Source organism: Ischnura elegans, chromosome 12 (genome assembly GCF_921293095.1).
Source record: "Ischnura elegans chromosome 12, ioIscEleg1.1, whole genome shotgun sequence".
NCBI lineage: Eukaryota > Metazoa > Arthropoda > Insecta > Odonata > Coenagrionidae > Ischnura > Ischnura elegans.
The window spans coordinates 38,543,383-38,563,340 of record NC_060257.1 but is presented as its reverse complement, the minus strand read 5'-3'; the positions used below and the strand labels follow the sequence as shown (position 1 = coordinate 38,563,340).

Sequence of the window (19,958 nt, the reverse complement as noted above, 5' to 3'; positions counted from 1 at the left end):
GAAAAAACGAGAGAACACGCTCGATAAATATCTAGAGTAGTATCTAGAGCAATGATTGGTATATAGGATTATTGGAATATTGGAATACATATCAGTTATCGTTCTGGCTCATATTAAGCCAAGTTACGCGAATTTAAGTAGCTTTGAAATATCCACTGTTATTATAAATGGCATTTGGGTATAATAAATAACAGGTAAAGCGACATTGGTACTTGATAATCATGAAAAAACTAGTTTTCTCAGCTGCAACCAATGAAGACCCATTACACGAATGTGCCATGGGCCTAATTTTCGAAAGAAAAACGGCAGAACACGCTCGATAAATATTCCCCAGCGCATAGAAATGGCTGGTTGGGTAAAGCACTTTGCCGCACACTTCCCAGCGAGTGGAATACGCCGCAACGAAAGCCGGGGAGTCAGAAAAACACCCGGCACGACTTGGGAGGGAGACGGAGAGACGAGCGGAAAATGGAAATGCCTTTTCTTCCGCAACGATCGGCATTCCGCCAAGGGTTTTAAAAAGAAGAAAAAAATGCCTAAAGAGAAATAAAAGCATTAAAAAAAAACGAGAAACTCGGGCGCGCGCACGTAAAGCCGCGTAAACATGCACCCCTATCGAGGGCCAGACGCGTGTGGCTTACATCTACGTCTAGTTGCACTTGTAAATAGTAACCAAGTACCGTAGGGGCTGGTTCACTAATTTCATTTTTGTGTAGGGTATGCCAGCGTTTGGCGAATAAATTGACTTGTACTTACCACTTTTTCGACCCGTTGCCTATTGTAGGACGACAAATACATTTTTGAAGGAAATATAATTCCCCATTTTGAATCCCGCTCGTAAACTATTAAAATTTTATGGAAGACGCCCCTGAGAATAGTGAGCTGGAAGCTTATTTATGTTAAAAAAAATTTCGAAAATTATAAAATATGTTTAAAGAAGCCATTCCACGATAAGGCAACAATAAGACGCGATTGACAATAGACAGCAAGGAAAACCTTTCGCTGATAAGTTAATGACGTCACGAATTATTGCCTAGATCGTCACCGCTACTCCGCTAGATCTCAGCCTTGCGCAATGGCCTCACGTGATTTGTGGCTGTTGACACTTTAATGAGCGATTCGATTCCACAAAGAGAAGTTTTCCCGGAACTATTAAATGAACCAGAAATCTAATGACGTCACAAACTTATGGCTAGCGTTTCACTGCGTCTGCGCTACTCCTCGGACTTGCGCAACACCCTCACGCGATTTTTGGTTATTGATACTGTCAGTGCCATGATCATCTAATTACTTCACAGCAGAAAAAAGTTCTAGAATAAACGCCCTGTAGACAGTACGCCAGCTGAGAACCGGGCCAATCTACACAAAAAGAAATTCGTTGCGTGCGTGCGTGCGATTTGTGCTTGTTAAACTCTCGTGAGTGATTCCAATTCACAGTGAGAAGTTTTCCTCGAAAGAGTAAATGAACCAGAAAGCTTATGACGCCGCCAGAATATGACAAGTCGGCAGCAACTTTGAGTTTACTCATTTAAAAATTACGACAGAATTGATTAATAGTGATGATTTTTATTCCTCCATAGTTTATCTTTCCTTAACATCTACCAAGTTCTTTTAATGAATTGCGACTTCGGGCCTGTGTGAAAGACCCCACTGAAGGAGTCTTTTAGTGGGATATGATTTTATACCCCACACCCCAAATGTAACCATTAAAACGCAGTTCGTCAATTAACTCCAGAGAAAAATTTCATCGTGTTCAATCTCTGTGGAACATACAACAGTGTATCTTTGATTATGTTTCCTGTCACCAAGTTCCACCGAGTACCGCCATCCAGCTAATCATCCATCTACTGCATTTAATTTTTACAGTTTATAATTCTCCGGTTAATTGATTGCAAAACCGTTTCAAGGCTAAGCATCGTATGATGATCCCATTGACGCTGACGTTTCGACATGCGATTGATCTTCTGGGTGTGTCCTGCACGGTGTATTCTGTCACAACCGTGAGAACACACCCAGAAGATGGCAGACGAGTCGTTGTTAGAAACTTCGGCGTCATTAAGAAAAAACATCACATGATGCGAATTCCAAGACACGTTTTTTCTTTCAATTTCAACAAGAACATTTTCAGTGCCATTTCCTGGTAGATGAACCGCAAAATAAATCCATTAAAATTGATTAAATTTCTATTTAACAATGAAAAATAAAGAATTATTGACTAAACAAGCATTAAATTCCCATGATAACGAGTACTACACGTATTATCTCGGATACGGCACCTCTCTCATACCTGTTAAAGTGAGCAGTGGATATTTTGTACACACAAGAGCTAATGGAGTTAGAAATGAGGCGGAATGAATTGTAAAAAGAAAATTATACGAGTTGTACTACAATGTATTCATTGAATATCACCCTTCTTGCTTGAAACAGTATCTCCGGTTCCGTATTCTTTAATAGAGAAATAGAGGCTCCTATTGTTATTGCTAGCTTCCAAATCAAAACCCAATAGCAAGTTTAAAAGGTAAGAATGACTCATAAGCTTAAGGGATTATTTTTAACTCACTGGGTTTCATCCCGGCGGATTAGTCGACATTTGCATTCGGTACTGTAAAGATAACAGAGCAAACGAGAGCAATCATTATGGATTACAGCGACAAAGCAAGTTGTGACGACAGACTCAGCAACTATTGCGCGGCTTACAAGCATGGAGAACACAACCATTTCAGCGTGCGTAACAAAAGGTTCATTCGCTCCATTCAAAGGTACTGATTTGGAATCGCTTTATCCCAATTTCAACCAAATCGCGTGTTTTATTGACATATGTATAGTTAATAAATAAGCATGTCATTTTATCAGAAAATGTCGAAATAAAATCACAAAATAATATGAAATTTTGACTTTATTTGAACACTGGTTTCATCCGACAGATGATTCAGCAGCGTGATAAAAAAAACGGTCGTCTAATCGACTAATTTCAGTGAAAATCGTGCCCATAATTTAATTTTTAAAACAGCCCAGAGTATTCGCTAAGTTGAGGCCGAATTCTACTACTACAATTACTTTTTCTTTCCTTACTTAATCTTTACCATAATAATCTATAGCCACTGATACTAACGCTGAATTGAATTAATTAGCTACTTACTAGCCCACTAAATAAATCGATGAAAGGTTAACAAATGGATTAGATGGAAGTCTGTTCAAAGATAGTTAAATATCATTACTGCCCAAGTAATATAGAGAAAATTGAGCTAAAGTGATGTACCTAGACAGAATTACAATTATGCCGCAGTAAGCCCACACTTTAGCCTACGCTATCCATCCATATGAACAACATAGACTACGCACACACAGTCCATTCAACAAATATCCCTTTACTTCTCGACCACCTCCACTACAGAGTGAAATAAATTGATAAAGTAAGAACAATTATAGCAAAATAATTAAGGCAGGGTAAACCAATCTAAGCAGACCTTGCTCAACTATGGCACATAAATCACAATCATTCTCAGGATAATCATGGTACACTCAAAAAATATAATAGACTCTGTCCTATGAAAAACCAGAACCAGAACGACGTCACAGACTAGAAAGAGCTGCCAAAACGCAAGGTAGGCAGGTAATCTCTGCATAGAAGGTCTCATGCAGAAGAAGAGGTACTTATACCGGGTGTTTCACGTGGAATCTGCAATACTTCAGGAGGTGGTATGAGAGATAATTGTAACCATTTTTTGTCCATGAAAATTGGGTCCAAACTCCTTAGTTACTAAACTATGGTTACGCAAACCACTTAATTCTCAAAATGAATGAATGAGCAAACGTATTGTTTATAATAGCTCAAATTTGTCGTTTAATTAAGCTCAAATATAAATTGTTTCAGACAGTTAAAAATCACACATTTTTGTCCCACTTTAATTATTTCATATCCTTAAAAATCCAGGGTATAAATAACATGTTATAAAGGCTGGATTCCCAAGATAAAACACTTTCATGGTAACTGCAAAGTGCATCCTAAAAATGCTTGCGTTGCCACTCCTCAGTAACTAAGGAATTGCGACCCCCTATTTATGCACCAAAAAAATGCTTAAAATTGCCTCCCGTACCACCTCCTTGAAGTATTGCAGATTCCTACTGAAAAAAACCTGTACGCAGGGAAAAACTTAAATTTTACCGTAAAAATACGCTAACTACAGCGCAATTGAGCCATTTTTCTTAAAGGTATGGTATTTGGAGGAGGCGACCGACAGCTGAGGTCATTTGCGCCATGAGGGAAGGATGGGTAAGGAAGGGTGGAGAGAAACCCGGCGTCGGCATTAGCCTGCTCTTAAAGAAAAGCGCCAAGGGGACCACGGTTTACGTCCCATCCGACAGACGGAGTGTTGCGGTTGAAATGTCCTCCACATGACATTCAAGCAGGGATCGGGAAGTCTCTGAAAATTCTCTGCCACTGCCGGGATTTGAACCCCAGCCCACGGGATGGGAGGCCAACACACTAGCCACCACACCAACTCGATCCCCCATTTTTCAAAATACGACTTGAAATAATTATCAAAATACATCGGAGGTGGGCAATCTCTGCAGAGAAGGTCGCATCAAGAGGATGAGGTACTCCATGTTTCCGCGAATCGTTGTGGAACGCGCCAATTAACACAATCGCGACCTCAACGTGAAAAACGCATGCCTATGACCCAGAAGGGGTGAAAACATCCGCAGGGCGGCACTTGAGGGAGAGGTAACGAGGCTGGCGGAGGCTGGAGATAAGGAAGGGAACGTGACACGAGGGGGGAAGTCAAATATGTAGGAGAAACGGCAGGACGGGAGGCATTTGACTCGCGCGCGACAAGGGGCCGCCGGGGAATTGGGTGTTAACCGTGGCCTAAATCCGATATTGAAAATTCGGGCCCATTAACCCATCCTAAAATCGCCACACAAAAATAATATTAATAATGCACGGCCAACTCCAATTCATTTTTTCAGGCCAATACTTTATCGGACCCAGTACATTTATCAGATTCTGTATAATTATCGATAATATTACAATCATAACATTATCGATACCTAGATATGTCGCGATTTTAATTCAACCGTTCCGTTTGAATCCAACGTCAACATTCAGTCAGTGAGCTCACTTCGTTCCCGCTTCATATGTAACCGTAACTGATGAATATCCATATCGTACGCTCTCTATAGCGATAACCTCTTCCCGTAATCGCAGAGAGTTATGAAATACGTTTTAGAGTCGAGATTCAATGCGGTGAATAACGAACAGCAACGCTGAACTTTCGTGTGGGCGGCAATGCACCCAAACAAAAGCACACGAGGAATTAGAGCATAGAATGACGCATAGTCTGGTACGCGAGGTTAGCATAGGGCAGAGACTGGCGGATAATCCGCATATCGCACCTACAACTAGCATTCTCGCAAGTGCAACATTTTTTTGATAAAGAAATTTAAAGGAATAAAAAATTTTTACAATAGGCTTTCTTATATTTTTATAGTGTCTTATAAAGACTTTTTTACACTATTGTTTCCTTCTATAATTTGTACGGAGATCTTCATTTACTTTGTTTATGCTTTGTTTGCAGCCTGACTTATTTTTTTCCTCAACACAACCTTTGTTTCACGAGACACACTAAATTCGTATGGTTGATATTTATGGTATTTTTTGATGTTATATTCTCATTGTGTTTGTAAATCACTGAATTGATAAATCTCTTCTAACTAGCCAGAGCGACAAATATAAGAAAGGTGGTATATAAGCTAAAAAGGAGGAAGAATAAATACGTTGAGTAACTAATTACTCCAGTCTTTCTTAAGTCTTACACCGATTACGCCTCCACGAGGGACACCTGATGTCACTTATATCTAATTCTTTCAAGAACTACTTTTTGACTACGATCACTAAGAAAGTTGCGAAATAGTTTACAACTGTTTCGTTTCACCCGCATGACTGTAACTGGTATAATAGTTTTTTGTTAAGTACTGTGTCGAAAGCTTTCTTAAAATCTATAAATAATTCCTTAACTTGTCTTTCACGATTCACCGAATTTGAGAACGACATGAATAAAGAGCGCGAGCCGAGTTTCGCATGACCTACCTTTCCAGAAGCCATGCTTACAAATATGTTCGAAGTTACGACTTCCCAGAAAAGTCATGATATTGTTAACAACGATTTGTTCGAAAATCTTTCCTATAACCGTATTGATGAAATTGGTCGATAGTTCCCTGAGTCATGTCTGTTTTGCTTTTTCAATATCGGTGTAACGTTTGCTATTTTCCTGTCCATTGATATATAACTTCTTCAGACAATGACATCTCGACTATTATCACTAAAAACGGTGCGATCTGTGGCGCTAACTCCTTGAGGACGCTCGTGGAAATTCCCTCCGCACCCGGATATTTTTAACTTTTTACCGATTATAGCTGTTTAGTTATCCCATCGTGTTGAACAGTGATTTCTTTCATCGGTCAATGAATGGAAAACCTTAATAACTCGCACTGTCGTCTGCAGCGTATACACTTTCGAAGCTGGAGTTTAACGCGTTAGCATTGTCAATATTTACGGTGACACGTTTACCATCTTGATCAAATTACGAATTTACGGTTGACCTCTCTCGCATATGACGACAAATATTTCGGATTTTCTGCGAGTTATTCACCAAATATTCATCTTGAAATTTCGCAGTGCAGTACGCATTGATTTCTTGGTTTTTGAGCGTTGCGGAGCGCAACTTTATTCAGCTTCAAGTTCCCTAGTTTTTTTCCCCCTAACGTAATGGACTTTTTGAACAAGTTGTACAGTTTTCCATGTTTCCGAAGATCCCTCTTAACATCGTAAAAGTACCAGCGAGGTTCTTTACCATCACTGTACTTTCACCTTTCATGGAATATGTTCGTTTATTCCTTGACGAAAAGGGTAGTTTCCTTCATCAAAGAAAACGAAAGGCATTGATTGCGATTCGTTATCCACCACTAGTGTATTCATAATATACAAATTATTTGGTTTTTGAAATCCCAGTTTAGACGAGTGTTAATGGTCAATTTTAACCTCGTTTGATGAAAGGCCAGATTGGATCCCATGCGATGTCAATCCACGTGATTAGTCGGGAGTAGTCAGGAGTTTTACACCGTCTGAGAGATGCACGCATGAGACACAGATCTCAGGGAAACATTTCTTAACAATCAGTTATCAAAATTGCCTTTGTTCGGAAAGTTTCCTACGTTTGATAGGGTATTATTAATCCTAATTTAAACCAAGCGCTACCTGCTAGCAGGACACTCTGCTACCTGCTAGCAGCCTGCATAGTATCGGCGGTCATTGCCTCGCACTAAGTTGGCATCACACGGTGGCAGCTGGAACCAGAATGACGTCACACGGGCTTTTCTCAGCATTCAAAATTAGCCGTCGCGTTTTCGCGCGCTTGAAATTTTTCACTTTTCATTTGATCGTGAAAAATAGATATTGTCATTTAAAATTCTAAAAGCGTGAAATGTGTACTCCAGAAGGAATAATCCTTCAATTTAGGCAATAAAAAAATAATAGTAAACCACCCTATTATTTCATGAAACATCGGTGCATTTATCCTTTGTTTTAGACGCGAAGTCCGAGTAATTCATTACCCGTCAAAATGACAACGAACAAAACCTTTTTGTGGCCATACAAACACAATAGACAATATGCCATACTATTTCAACGATTTAAATGTCAATCACATTTGTTTCAACTAAATGTTTACTGGAATAAACTCCATTCTTTACATGAAAACCATGCATGGATTATTTCAGGCAGTTCAACCGACTTCCTATGACTAAATACATAAATAAATCTGTTGATATACAATCCAAACATGTCTATTATTGGAATATATATGGCTCTGAGAGCAAATAAAAATAATTATAGGCGAGAAGACACACTTAAAGTGACCCTAACGTATTGATATTAATTCGGTGATTATTTCTGAACTCCTCCAGGAAGAATAGGCCTTCTAACCGCCAGATTTGGAGTGTGAAGTTAAGAATCACGTGATTAAATCAGACATTTGGAACATGCCCCCACGCGAAGGTGAAGACTGGACGGCAACAGCTGCATAACAGAGAAGATCGAAAGCAGGGAAAACGACAGTAGTTATTTATTAATTTTAACTGGTCCCAAAAAAAGGTAAAGGCAACGAAGAGGTCGAAAGAAGGCGAATGATTGATGACAAATTATCTCCTGAGATGGCCAAAAACAGGGGCTCTAAGAAGAGATGATTAGAGTTGAGTAAAAGATGTATGATCAAAAGTCGAAGGAAATTCACCCATACCTTGAAGATTAAGGGTCCAATGTTGAGCCAGCTGACAACAAAGACACAAATATAAACAACAAAAATAAGGCGGTAAGAAGTAAAACACAAAAAAGACAAGGTTTATCGGAATGACAACTGACTATAACAACTAAATATATTGCGCTATTTATGATATTTCCGTTTGTATGAACTTTTTAGCAGTAGAAGTCAGTGAAAGCAATGAATTTGGAAATTTTACCGATAGCTAAGAAATATAACGATGGCTACACATTAATTACTTACCGATGAACACTCAAGCTATGCAACTGAAGGCTAGGTTTAAAGATGTTTAATGACGGATTTGACATAAACTTGTATGAAAAATTGCTGCTAACACGATTGTATATTCAATTGTCACCATTGAAAATTTGGCGCGCATTCGCAGAAGAAGACTTGGCAAATTCTCCTCAAATCAAGTCTCCCTAAAACGTCGAAGTTGCGCAATTTAATAAAATCCGATACTTTTAGACAACACCGCAAGCGACAAATTCCAATAATATGCTAAATTTGCATAACGACTCTCAAAGTGCCACAATACCTACTGATGATTCAAAACTAAACGGTCAAAACGCGAAGAAATTTCTTCCTATCAAAATTAGGCCGGAAAACGATTTCAGCCCGAATCCCCACGAAATCACGGATTCAAAGAAAGTTCCTTGCATTCAAAGAAAATCAAAGCTATGGATTCTGCCGATAGACCTAGATTTAAGGCACATTATAAACTACGATGTTCAGGGAAAGCATCGCATAAGAGCCTATGGTGGTCCAGGAGGGGAGAAGAGAGTTCACCTGTTCACCCAAATTTACGCGGCTTATACAAAACGCTTGTTTAGGTTTCCAACGCGTCAACATCGTGCCATTCATGATGCTGGATAAAACACGCGGAATATCGCGTACGGTATAAATGAATTTCCCTTATTTAGACAGAGCTACTGCCTCTGAAAAGATGCATCTGCAATGTTTGCCGATTTCATTTACCAGGTTTTGTAAACACAAAATTTGTCATTAATACTAGTAAATATTCCATCCAATTATCCATTTTGGAGATGTATCCCAGATGGCAAGCCTGCTTAACAAGTTGCTCATGGATATCTAGCAATAAAAAAGAGAGGAAGTTATGTATACACTGTGTCAGGTCGATTGTTTCAAATACAACAGTTGTGAGCGAAAAGGGGTGCAAAGTAACAAAATTACACAGCAATTAAAGCATATGCCATAAATGATTTCTCGAGGGCCGTTTTACATAGGGAAGTGCAAAATGTGTAGACTTCAATGAATTCGCAAAATCCCGCATGCCCAATAGGAAGAGGATTCTTCGTGTGTTTCAAAACCATGCATCCCACAATGCTCCCTACAGCGAGTCTCCTAAGAGCTATGCGTCACACATGTTTGCTTTAGGCATAAACATCACTAAAATACCACCGTTAGTGAACTTCAAATCATTTCATATACACAACGTAATCATGGAAGATTTTTAAAAATTGTAATTATTAAAGTTACATAATAAATATTAATTTCCAAAAGACAAATTACTTGGTTAAGAAATATCACGGTTCATTGCCGATGCACTATAAGGGGATTTTTTTTTTCAATACGCAACCACCTTGTTCCGTTCTAGTGACACGGAGAATTAGTGACATTGCGGAATAGAGCATAATTATTTTTTGGGATCTCCATAAAATTATCATGTGCGTAGACCGGCATCTGAAACTTCCCGACCAACTTCATAATATAATACACCGAATATGAGTACAAAGTTAACTTTACACTTTAGGTAACGTCAAGAACATAGATTCCCAACCGGTGTTCCGAGGACCTCAGATGGTGTTTGGCACGCCAGAAAAAAACAACCATTAACCCCTTCAGTGGTGTTTAAATTTTCCCCAAGTTGTACCCCCAGGGCGGGTTTTTATAATGTTTAGCTTAAAAATGGATTGAAAAAGTAAATACGTCTTACAAAAATATATTTAATATAGTATTAAGCACATTACAGGTATTTAAAGTATGATCATACTGTGCCCCATGATGTAAATTAATATAAGCATACCCAATTTAAACAAATAATGTTATTGCTATTTCAAACAAAATCTAATACTTTCTCTTTGTGTGATACATTTCAAAGCAGTGTTCGGGATGCAATGGAATATTCCCGCACTGTTTGCATTCCCACCTAGTTTCTTTCCTTCCGGGACAAACTCGGCATACTCTACTGGGAAACTTCTTTTCTGTGGCTGGTATATGCGTTGGGAAATGTCTTTCAGTAAGACGAACAGGTGGGTCAGTTTTCGAGGGTCTTCCTCCTTTGGCCACTTTTCTTTCCATGGCATACTTCTCTAGAAGTCCATGAATGACTTTATGCCTAAACTGTAGGAGAGGGCATTTTTCTCTGCCACTTTTTCCATGCACAATATGAGCATTTACAATGCTAATGTCCATCAAATGAAAGAATAGCTTCCTATACCATCGGAGACTTTTTCTGAGGCACTCGTACGGTTTTATTTTTTGGTCCAATCGATCCACTCCTCCCATATTAGCATTATACTCTATCACGGCGTCTGGTTTCTTCACTGCTTCTTTAGTTTTCCTGTCTACTTTTCCTGTCTCACATATTTTTCCCCTGTGATACGTGGATAACATTGTCACATCTTTTTTGTCACGCCATTTTATTGCAGAATAAACTCCTGATGTGTAACATAGTACGTCACCTTTCTTCAATTTTGCTGTCTGCAGTTCTTTCGGCATTTCCTTTCTTCGCAAGTCAACTGTTCCACAGGCTCCGAAACCATGAGATTGCAGCTCTTGGAATAGATTTGGACTTGAGAACCACCGGTCCATGAATATAACATATCCTTTCGCAATAAGTTGGGGACACATCACAAGTTTAGTAACAGAAGCATGGCTTATTAGTTTCCGCGAAGCACTTTCATCACCCCGCCTTTCCTCCCCTTGACCAGTGTAAATGAAAAAGTCCCAGGCATATCCTGATTGAGATTCACAAATGAAAAATATTTTTATACCAAACCTTGATCTCTTTAGAGGAATATATTGTTTCATCAGTGACCTTCCTTTGAATAGCATAAGGCTTTCATCTACCGAAATATTTTGTTCCGGCAAATAGGTTTTTCTAAAAGATAATCGAAGCATTTCCAGCAGTGGCCTAATTTTCCTGAGGCGATCAGTGTTGCCCGCATCTTCATCATTGACAAAGTGCAGGTAACGCAGAATCAACTGAAACCTTTTCAGAGAAAACGTTTCGTAAAAAATAGGAGTCTGAAGTATGTAGTCTCTGGTCCAATATAGCTTCAATTCGGGCTTGCTAATAATACCCATTGCCAAAATCAATGCAATAAAAAGTCTAATTTCATTCTCACATGTATCATTCCACAACCTTATCCTCGCATTGGAACCAACGCCTGAATTTAGAGCATCCTCGCGGCACTTATTGGCATATCTATTTGTCTCGACTACAACATGGTGCACGAACTCATCAGTGAAGAAAAGTTCAAAGCATTGCAGAGGAGAAACATCTGAACTAAGTGGAACACACACACCTGCAACACCAGCAAATATTGGTTTCCCATACCCATCTTCTGCTTGGTCAATGTCATATTGAGTCCACTGGAAATTACGTTCTTGTGTACCTGGGGAAACATTTTGCGGCAAAATGTCTGGACTCTCCGCATCAGATAGTTCCTCATATGACTCGTAATCATCGCTGCTACTACACTCTAGGTCAGATTGACTTTCAGATGGGCTATATTCACTTTCTGAGTCATCTTCTCTTTCTAAGAAAGAACAAATTTCATCAAGGCGAAGTTTCTTTTCTTTGCTTTTTGCCATCGTTCAGGGTTACACTGCACAGTGCACACCATACTATACATATCACTAAACAATACCCAAAAACACCGCTAGGTGGTATAAGCTTCCTAATAAGAGTGAGACATCTAATGGGCAACATATAAACTACTAGCATAATAGTACCATTGCCCCGGAAAGGTTTCGGGAGTGAACGAACTAGATTCTAAGTTTACCACGGAAATCTTCCGGGGTAGAACGTTTTGGGCAGTGGGGCAAGGCCCGGAACTTTTCCGGGCGTACCACTGAAGAGGTTAAATGCAGACCTACAAAAGGATAAGATAAGACGGAAAAAATACAATCCGAACATAATTTTTTGTTTTCTAAAATTTGTTTCACTCATTAATTAATCTAAACAGATCAGTAATGGGCTCAGCAATGCGGAAGAGTTACAGATGATGGGAAGTGGGGTAGGTTGGACAATAAATGATAAAGTTCACGCAGACTTGTACACAAAACCCTTCAAATTAACATTGGTCTCGAAGTTATCTTAATAATTACAGATATATCTTAAGGTAAGCCGATGTACAGATATACAAAAAATCCTAGGAAATATTTAATCGACATTTTTTAAAGAACTAATCAGAACAATCTGGAGATTTGTTTTGATACTTTTGGAATTGAAACTGTAGTTAGGTCATTTGTTTAGATTTTATTTGCTACAAATACACTTCAATTTTGCAGTACCATTTTATTTTATAGAAAAAATAAATAAAAATATTTAGCAGTAATTTTTAAAATCTACGAGAGATTTGAGCCTTCATTTTCCAAATCTGCCATTTCACCAAACGCATTCTAGCACTTCAGCACCTACATACGTAAATTATCAATATCGGGCAATACGATATACGCTGAACAGCAGGATTCGCACAACCTGTCATACTACTACTACGAGCACTCGCCGATGTTTACCTGCGCCTCTGCTCCCTCCGCATCCAAGGGTCTCTCGTCTACCGGCATCCCGCCTCTTGCGCTACCCTGCTGCCCGCGCTCACGTGTCCAAAATACAACTGGCACTCACAGCTGTGGATCTTGCCGCCCGAACACTTCCCCAGCAAAGGCACCCTTCCGAAACGAAACACACTTGACTGGGCTTGTCTCAATCCGAACCCTCGTACCGGGACGCGAATTGTTGATATTTCCTCAGGAAGACAAGGTCAGGTGAAGATGCCTGGAGACAATGGCCATAAAAACACCCCACTATGCGAGAGAAAACACACTCGGTTTAGTCTCAATAGGTTCTCGTACTCTTGCGCTACAGTTTCGAGGACGAACAGGACACTGTGTGGAGTTATCGACGAACTTGGGGAACGATGACAACCCTGGCACAACAAAGGGAGACGAGCACACGACTCAAAAGTATATCGGTAAACAGCAAGGAAGACCCATATGCAGCACGAACGTGCTGTACCCGCTGAGGAAAAGCACAGCACAGCACCGAAGAACCTTCTCTCCTAAAGCCTGCCTCGCGAAAAATGAACGTCGCTGGAACGGGGTTGTAGGGTGAGGGCATAGGGGAAGTCAAGGGGTGAGGTGGGGAGACTTAAGGGGAGGGTGCAGCATGACGAGGGGAGGGAGGATAAATGAGGGGAAGTGGGAGAAGGGGGATGAGGGAGTGTGGAAAGGAGAGTGGGGTGAGGGGGGTTCCGAAGTAGTCACGTGACTGGGTCGACTGCCACGCCGCTTGGCGGGCAGCCGGAAAGGGAGAGTGTCTTTCTCCACGAAGGAAGGAAGGTTGGCGCTGACTATTCCTCGGCCGGATGGAGAACGATCCGTTGGAGGAAGGCACGGCCACCGGGGACATTTTTGGAGAAAGAAATAAAAATAGTGGGGCAGCTGAGATTCCGAACTGTGCGAGCCGAGACAATTATGGTCGTGAATGGGACGGGATGGGGAGCGGTACGGATGCCGAGATGACGAATGAAATCGAGCGACGAGAATAATCGCCCAGCCGATGCATCGCTTTAACGAAGTTCGAACAGACATTTTGGAACAAATAGGTAGATGATGAAGTTACGAGGTAGAAGTCTCATTTGAAGCATCATCTACAAGTAAATTTCCCTCTCTCTACCATTTGCGAGTAAAAAAAAGGAACTAGCAATCGAATAATAACAATTTTACTTAAAATATACTTAATACTTTGTGCCATCAATAAAAGAACACCAAAAGACAGAAATCGTTTTGCTCGAAGGTAACATAGCTACATTAAGAATCTTGTTTAACAGATTACATTACTCATTGATCCAACGGATAATCATTAGATAATTAATATGAGTAAGGACATTGCCTATGATACAGTAAAGAACAGGAAAACCTCCCGTGACTTTGATGCGAAAAAAGGCAATTAAAATTTGAAATCTATAATACATTCCGATTAACCGATAATTTCCGAACATTATTTTAAAGTTTTCCGCAAAGAGGCTAAAAATAAGGGAACAGTAAATTTCACTGGAAAAAAGCACTCAATTTGAGGGCTTAGAATGATGAAGATCAAATGGTTAACCAGAGTAGGTGTTACGGATCACTGAGTAATGAGGAAGTACTAAGAAGATTAGCATAAGTCTTACAAGATTCTGAGAAACAAAATTGAACCTAATAGACTATATCATGAGACTTAATAAAGGAATTCATCAAAGGTCCTGCGGATAGCAGGAGTGGCTAAGGAAGGCCTCAGATTTAACATAAGGAACAGTTACAAATAAAAAGGAATACTTAAGCATGACAATAATAGCTCATAGGAGAATTTACGAAAGCGCTTCATTAAACCGATCTTAAGGTAGTTGCCAACTGATAATGATTGTCCCATACCAGGCAATACGATCGTAATATATCCGTAGTTTACTCATGTGTTGGAACCATGAAGTAAAGTTTCAATTCTCTTCAATTTTCATTATGAGCCAAAACGTACGTTGCGGGTTAGTGCACCTTAGATTTATAAAAGAAAATAGGGCAAGTTCAAAAATCAAAAAAAATATATGAATTAGAATTAGCTATTTCAAAAATTGCAACTTTTACAATATAAATTATTGGCATGTGCTCGGCCATTGGCAAGGCAATTCATCGCATGAAACAAGCTTAAAATCTGTAAAAGTAAGTCCGCCTGCATGTGAATAAGACAAATTATGAGTGCCCGCTATTCACGTTACCTCAAGCATCCAAAACAACCGGCAAAGAGACAAGAAGGGACTTGAAGGGCTTCTGGCTTTACCTGAAAAAGGTAATGGTGAATCCTACTCGGGTTTCCCACGAGTCTTCCAACATTCTCAGGGCAGCTCGAAGCATCGGCCGCTGAGTAAAAATTTAACCCGAAGGAAGCCAAAGAAGCATCCATCAATACGAATGAACTTTAAGAACTTTTTTCCAGAACGTGGTGTGTGATGTAAAATGGATCAATTATTCCGCAGTAGGCAAGGAAAGAGAAGACGAAGCTTAAGCTAAAATCAGCGAAAATTAAATAATGAAAAAATATCAGAGGTGGCACCAATCAAGTACGAGAGAACCATCGAAAAAATAACTACTACTTAAACGACTCATTAAATGCATTAACTGACTGAAAATGCTTCCAAAACGTTTTTCCGATATTGTAATTGTGAAATTTGAGATTATCATTTAATTATTTTTTTGCTAATATACACCTCAATTTTTTTAAATTTTATCATTGTTAGAAAACATTGTTATAAATTTTTATGCTATTTATGTCTCAAAATTATGTCCTTATTTTTATTCCAAGACCAGACAACCGCGTATAAATACACCGAAAAGTTGGCCAAAATTGCATTTAAAATTTTTCAACACTTTCACATCCAGACACTTACTTAATATTATCATTTCGTAAAATAGCCATTTGTAGCCAATCAACATCATATACATGTTATATTTAAGTTCCTTAGTTCTCGTGCTCCAAATATGGAACGTAAATTTTGATTTTAAGCTGCCTTGTACCAGATCACTATCTTAATTTTCATCTAAATATGTTCACTTTTTACGTGAGAAGGCACGGTAAGTTGTCTTTAAACTGCTTTACTTTTGTATCGCGGGTTGCATATTATAAGCCTTTTAATGGTACTTTCATTCGAAAATATCTTGAAAAAAAGGTCATTAGACGCTTAAGCAAAGAATTTATCCCTTAAAATGTTATTTTAGATCACACCGCTAGGTTTGAACGCGATCTGGAGGTGACACATACCTTCCCTAGTGAGATGGCTACGATTGGATCGTTTTATGAATGGATATGGAGCGTGGATATTTTTCAACGAACTCGTCACCGTGCGGAATGCAATATTGTACCGTCGGGACTCCGGCAGAGAACTGGCACAATTCATCAAAATAACTTGGGACGCAGCTTTTCCTCCCATTCCGAATCCTCTGGCTCAAAGTCAATGATCAATTAAAAAGGCAGCTGCGGATGGACCGGCCTTGAAGTTTTCGACGAATGGGGAATGAAAACTTGCCAATTAAATGCCGCATTTAGCATTGCCGTTGCGGTCACACTTTTAGTTTATAATATTAAAAACAAAATATATAAATTTTAAAGAAATCAAAATATTTATTAGAAAAAAGAACATGACTCGTCAATTATAAACTAACAATGCTTTCTGAGGGGAGAAATCATCAACACTAACCAGAATACCATGCACCACCGATGCGCAAAGGCGTCGGCGAACAAAACTAAGCTTGCAATCATAGACGACAAGGCCACGGAAGTTAATAATTAATTGCACTGTCGAAACCGCGCTTACGAGAAATGGGGCTTTTTCATTAAAAATTAGAGGAGCACTGGATAAATACTTTTATATCTTTACATACGCGAATGTGTTCAAGAAATTAAAGATTGCAAAAATAGAAGCAAACATATCGAATTCTTATTTAACGTAGGCGTCGAATTATACTGCAGAATTGTGTTAACACCACTTATGTATGGAGGAAATAAAGGCTAAATGTCTTATTATACAAATTACGATTATAAACAAGAACAACTTATAGGTAAGAGTATAGTCACAACCACTTCGAAAAACCTTTTGCTAATGTTATTTGAGGGGTTTAGAAGTCTGGTGTAACAGGTGATTTCTTTTTTGCTCAACAAACTTAGACACAGAAATTGATACAAAAACTTTGTGGCCGAGGGATATGAGTGAATCTCTTAATATAAGACACGGTCTCAGGCGTTATTTTGTGGAATTGCTTCAATATTGAATAAAATAAAATAACTTTGTTTTATTCCACACTTTATTTAAATTGCACGACCCGGGTTTCAAAACCTAGTGTTATCATCAGGGGACACCCCGCCCTGACACCTGATGATAACACTAGATGTTGAAGCCCGGGTCGTGCTATTTAAATAAAGTGTGGAATAAAACAAAGTTATTTTATTAAATTCAAGAGTGAATCTCTGTTCTGTGATAATATCGAGTTAATCGGTAGAATACTACTAATAATAATAATCTTCAACTTATACTGCTTGGAAAAAAAATTACTTGTATCCCTTGACTTCTCATCCCTTCATTCATTTTAATTATCTACTTCATCTACTTTAAAATTAATAGATTTTTGCATCGAAATTGCACGCGATATTAAGTTTCCAAAAATATTGTAACTTAAAAGTTATCTGTCATACCTTCGCTTGAACAGCTTTTGGTATGAGAGCGCTTTGACGACTGAAATGCGAACCCACAGAGAACCGAAATCGCTTAAACCAATCTGACACCACGAAACGTCTCCATACCATTTCAGCGGGAAACATCTTAACTATAAGCATTGCTCCGCGAACTACAGCTTCCTTCCCCGAAACGCCACAAGGAAATAGGATGTCTTCCCTTCTACGCAAACACTACACCAGAGAACCTCAGACTGAAGTGGGAAAAGCACAGCAACGCCATTAACTTGTCGGCGCGTTGAAAATCGTTTAGTGGGGATTCATGTTTATCTTGCATGGATACAACGACAATCTAAATCGCATTTCACTCGGAAGGCGCAAATACGGGCATGTTGGCATCACTGAACACATCAATACCAAATTTGGAGCATATTCAACATAAAATAATCTATAAACATCCGCATACGCACTCCAACTTGAGGTGACATACTCGGGTAATCGACAGGTGAACGAAACACTACAAAAGCTGCATAAAGATACGAACGATGGTAGCAATAAAATAAATCCTTTTCCATGCAATTACAACAATACTTTTAGAAACGAAACATTACAACAAATCGAGGGTATTCCACCGTCATTCTTAATAGGTAATGGCTCATGCATGGTAACAGTAGGAAATAAGTAGAAATAAACCCTGCGGGTGACTCCGAAAAGATACCACCGTGGCTAGTCCCGGTATCTTAAGTTAATAAAACTAAATATAACATTCCAGGTAAATGTCGAATCTACCACTGAATATGCTTCGACTAAGGTCAAATATTAAATTCTGGCAACGAAAAGAATGTAAAACAAAAAACCAGAAGAGAAAAAATAGCAGAGAATACAAAGCGAGACTATTTACCATCATTTTGCGTCCCAAAGTCGAATACGGCAAGATATCTTTTTTGTGGAGATTATACATTACAAAGACGTGCCATAAACGCTCGGCTGTTTTAGTCCAGAATAACTCGCGAAATCTTCTTAAAACATACATAATTTCGGGAGCAGATGTGAGTTTGGTCGGCTTCTTTCGCCGAGTAACGGAGAAATTAAGTCGTGAGATCCAAGCATCAAAGTCCGAGCAAGCACTCAGCAAAGAATACCACAGAAGCGTCCATTTGCGACGCTTAAAAGCAATCGTAGTCTCGTGAAGAAAAATACGACTGAAAAAAAGTTCGCGCGAATTTTTTTTCCGGGAAAATCATTTCGGTGCGGCACGTTCGGACACACCCGCTAAAATATTAGACGTTCGAGGAGGCAAGGGGCAAATATGATATTTTCTCATATACATTTATATTATCTGTTCTTTTGTTTACCAGGCTTAAAAATTTAGCATTAGCCAAAACATATTCATTGCATAGTTCGACATTTATCAGCAATTATATTTTATTTTTACTGCAGCGGAACCACCTGTCAATAGATAAATTTTCGATGGATGATTTTTTTACTTTTCCAATGTCCTACCCTTTACTACACTTGACCCATTTCCTATTAAAAGTGACGCTGGAAAAAACTAGCAAACTTCCCTGAACGCGCGAGAGTCAGACGCCTATTCATTATTTCGGGGCGAGCTCTAGCCTCACTCATCCAAATCAACCTTCGGGTGAGTGTCACCAAGGTGATCAATCCTCAACACGGCCGCCATGATTGTATAAAAGCAGGTGAGTACTTACTTTTATTGGTTGCAAGAGTAGACATTAATTAACTTCTGCTATTCTAAAGAGCGACAGAAAAAAATCTACGCCAAATAAATTATGGCTGGTAAGACCAAAGAACTAATTTCCATTCGAGAATTCACCTGCTTTGTTGTAGCTAAATGTTCCACAATAATCAACTTACCAAAATATCGATAAATAATAGAGAAATATATTTTAAATTCAAGCTGCATCCAATGACACTAGAGTGACGATTCTGAAGTTAAAGCGGAAATGGACTTATTTATCAGGAAGTTGTAATTTCCATTAACAATATTCGCAGGAGAAAGGATCTGTGACAAGATTCAAAGCTACACTGATTGAGAGTCTGAATCGAAAGAACAATGACATTACATAACACTTTTTAAAAGAGATAAAGAAGCAAGAAATCTATAATCGTGGAATTTACGAAGTAGACTCACAGCATGAGAACAAATCAGTAACAATCGCATTATTTTT

The 19,958-nt window shown here is 39.0% G+C and overlaps 1 protein-coding gene across 3 annotated transcripts in view; it reads right to left on the bottom strand.

Annotated features, from left to right (window-relative positions):
- Positions 1-19,958, bottom strand: part of LOC124169759 (cAMP-dependent protein kinase type I regulatory subunit) — a 300,877-nt gene that overhangs the window by 165,874 nt on the left and 115,045 nt on the right. Inside the window, exon 1 of one of the 3 annotated variants that reach the window (XM_046548470.1) lies at positions 13,086-13,661. The exons of the other annotated variants lie outside the window; for them this stretch is intronic. Within the exon in view, the coding sequence (XP_046404426.1) occupies positions 13,086-13,133 (48 nt within the window). The 5' untranslated portion in view covers positions 13,134-13,661. Of the gene's footprint in view, positions 1-13,085; positions 13,662-19,958 lie in introns of those variants that run through there. 3 annotated transcript variants of the gene reach the window in all.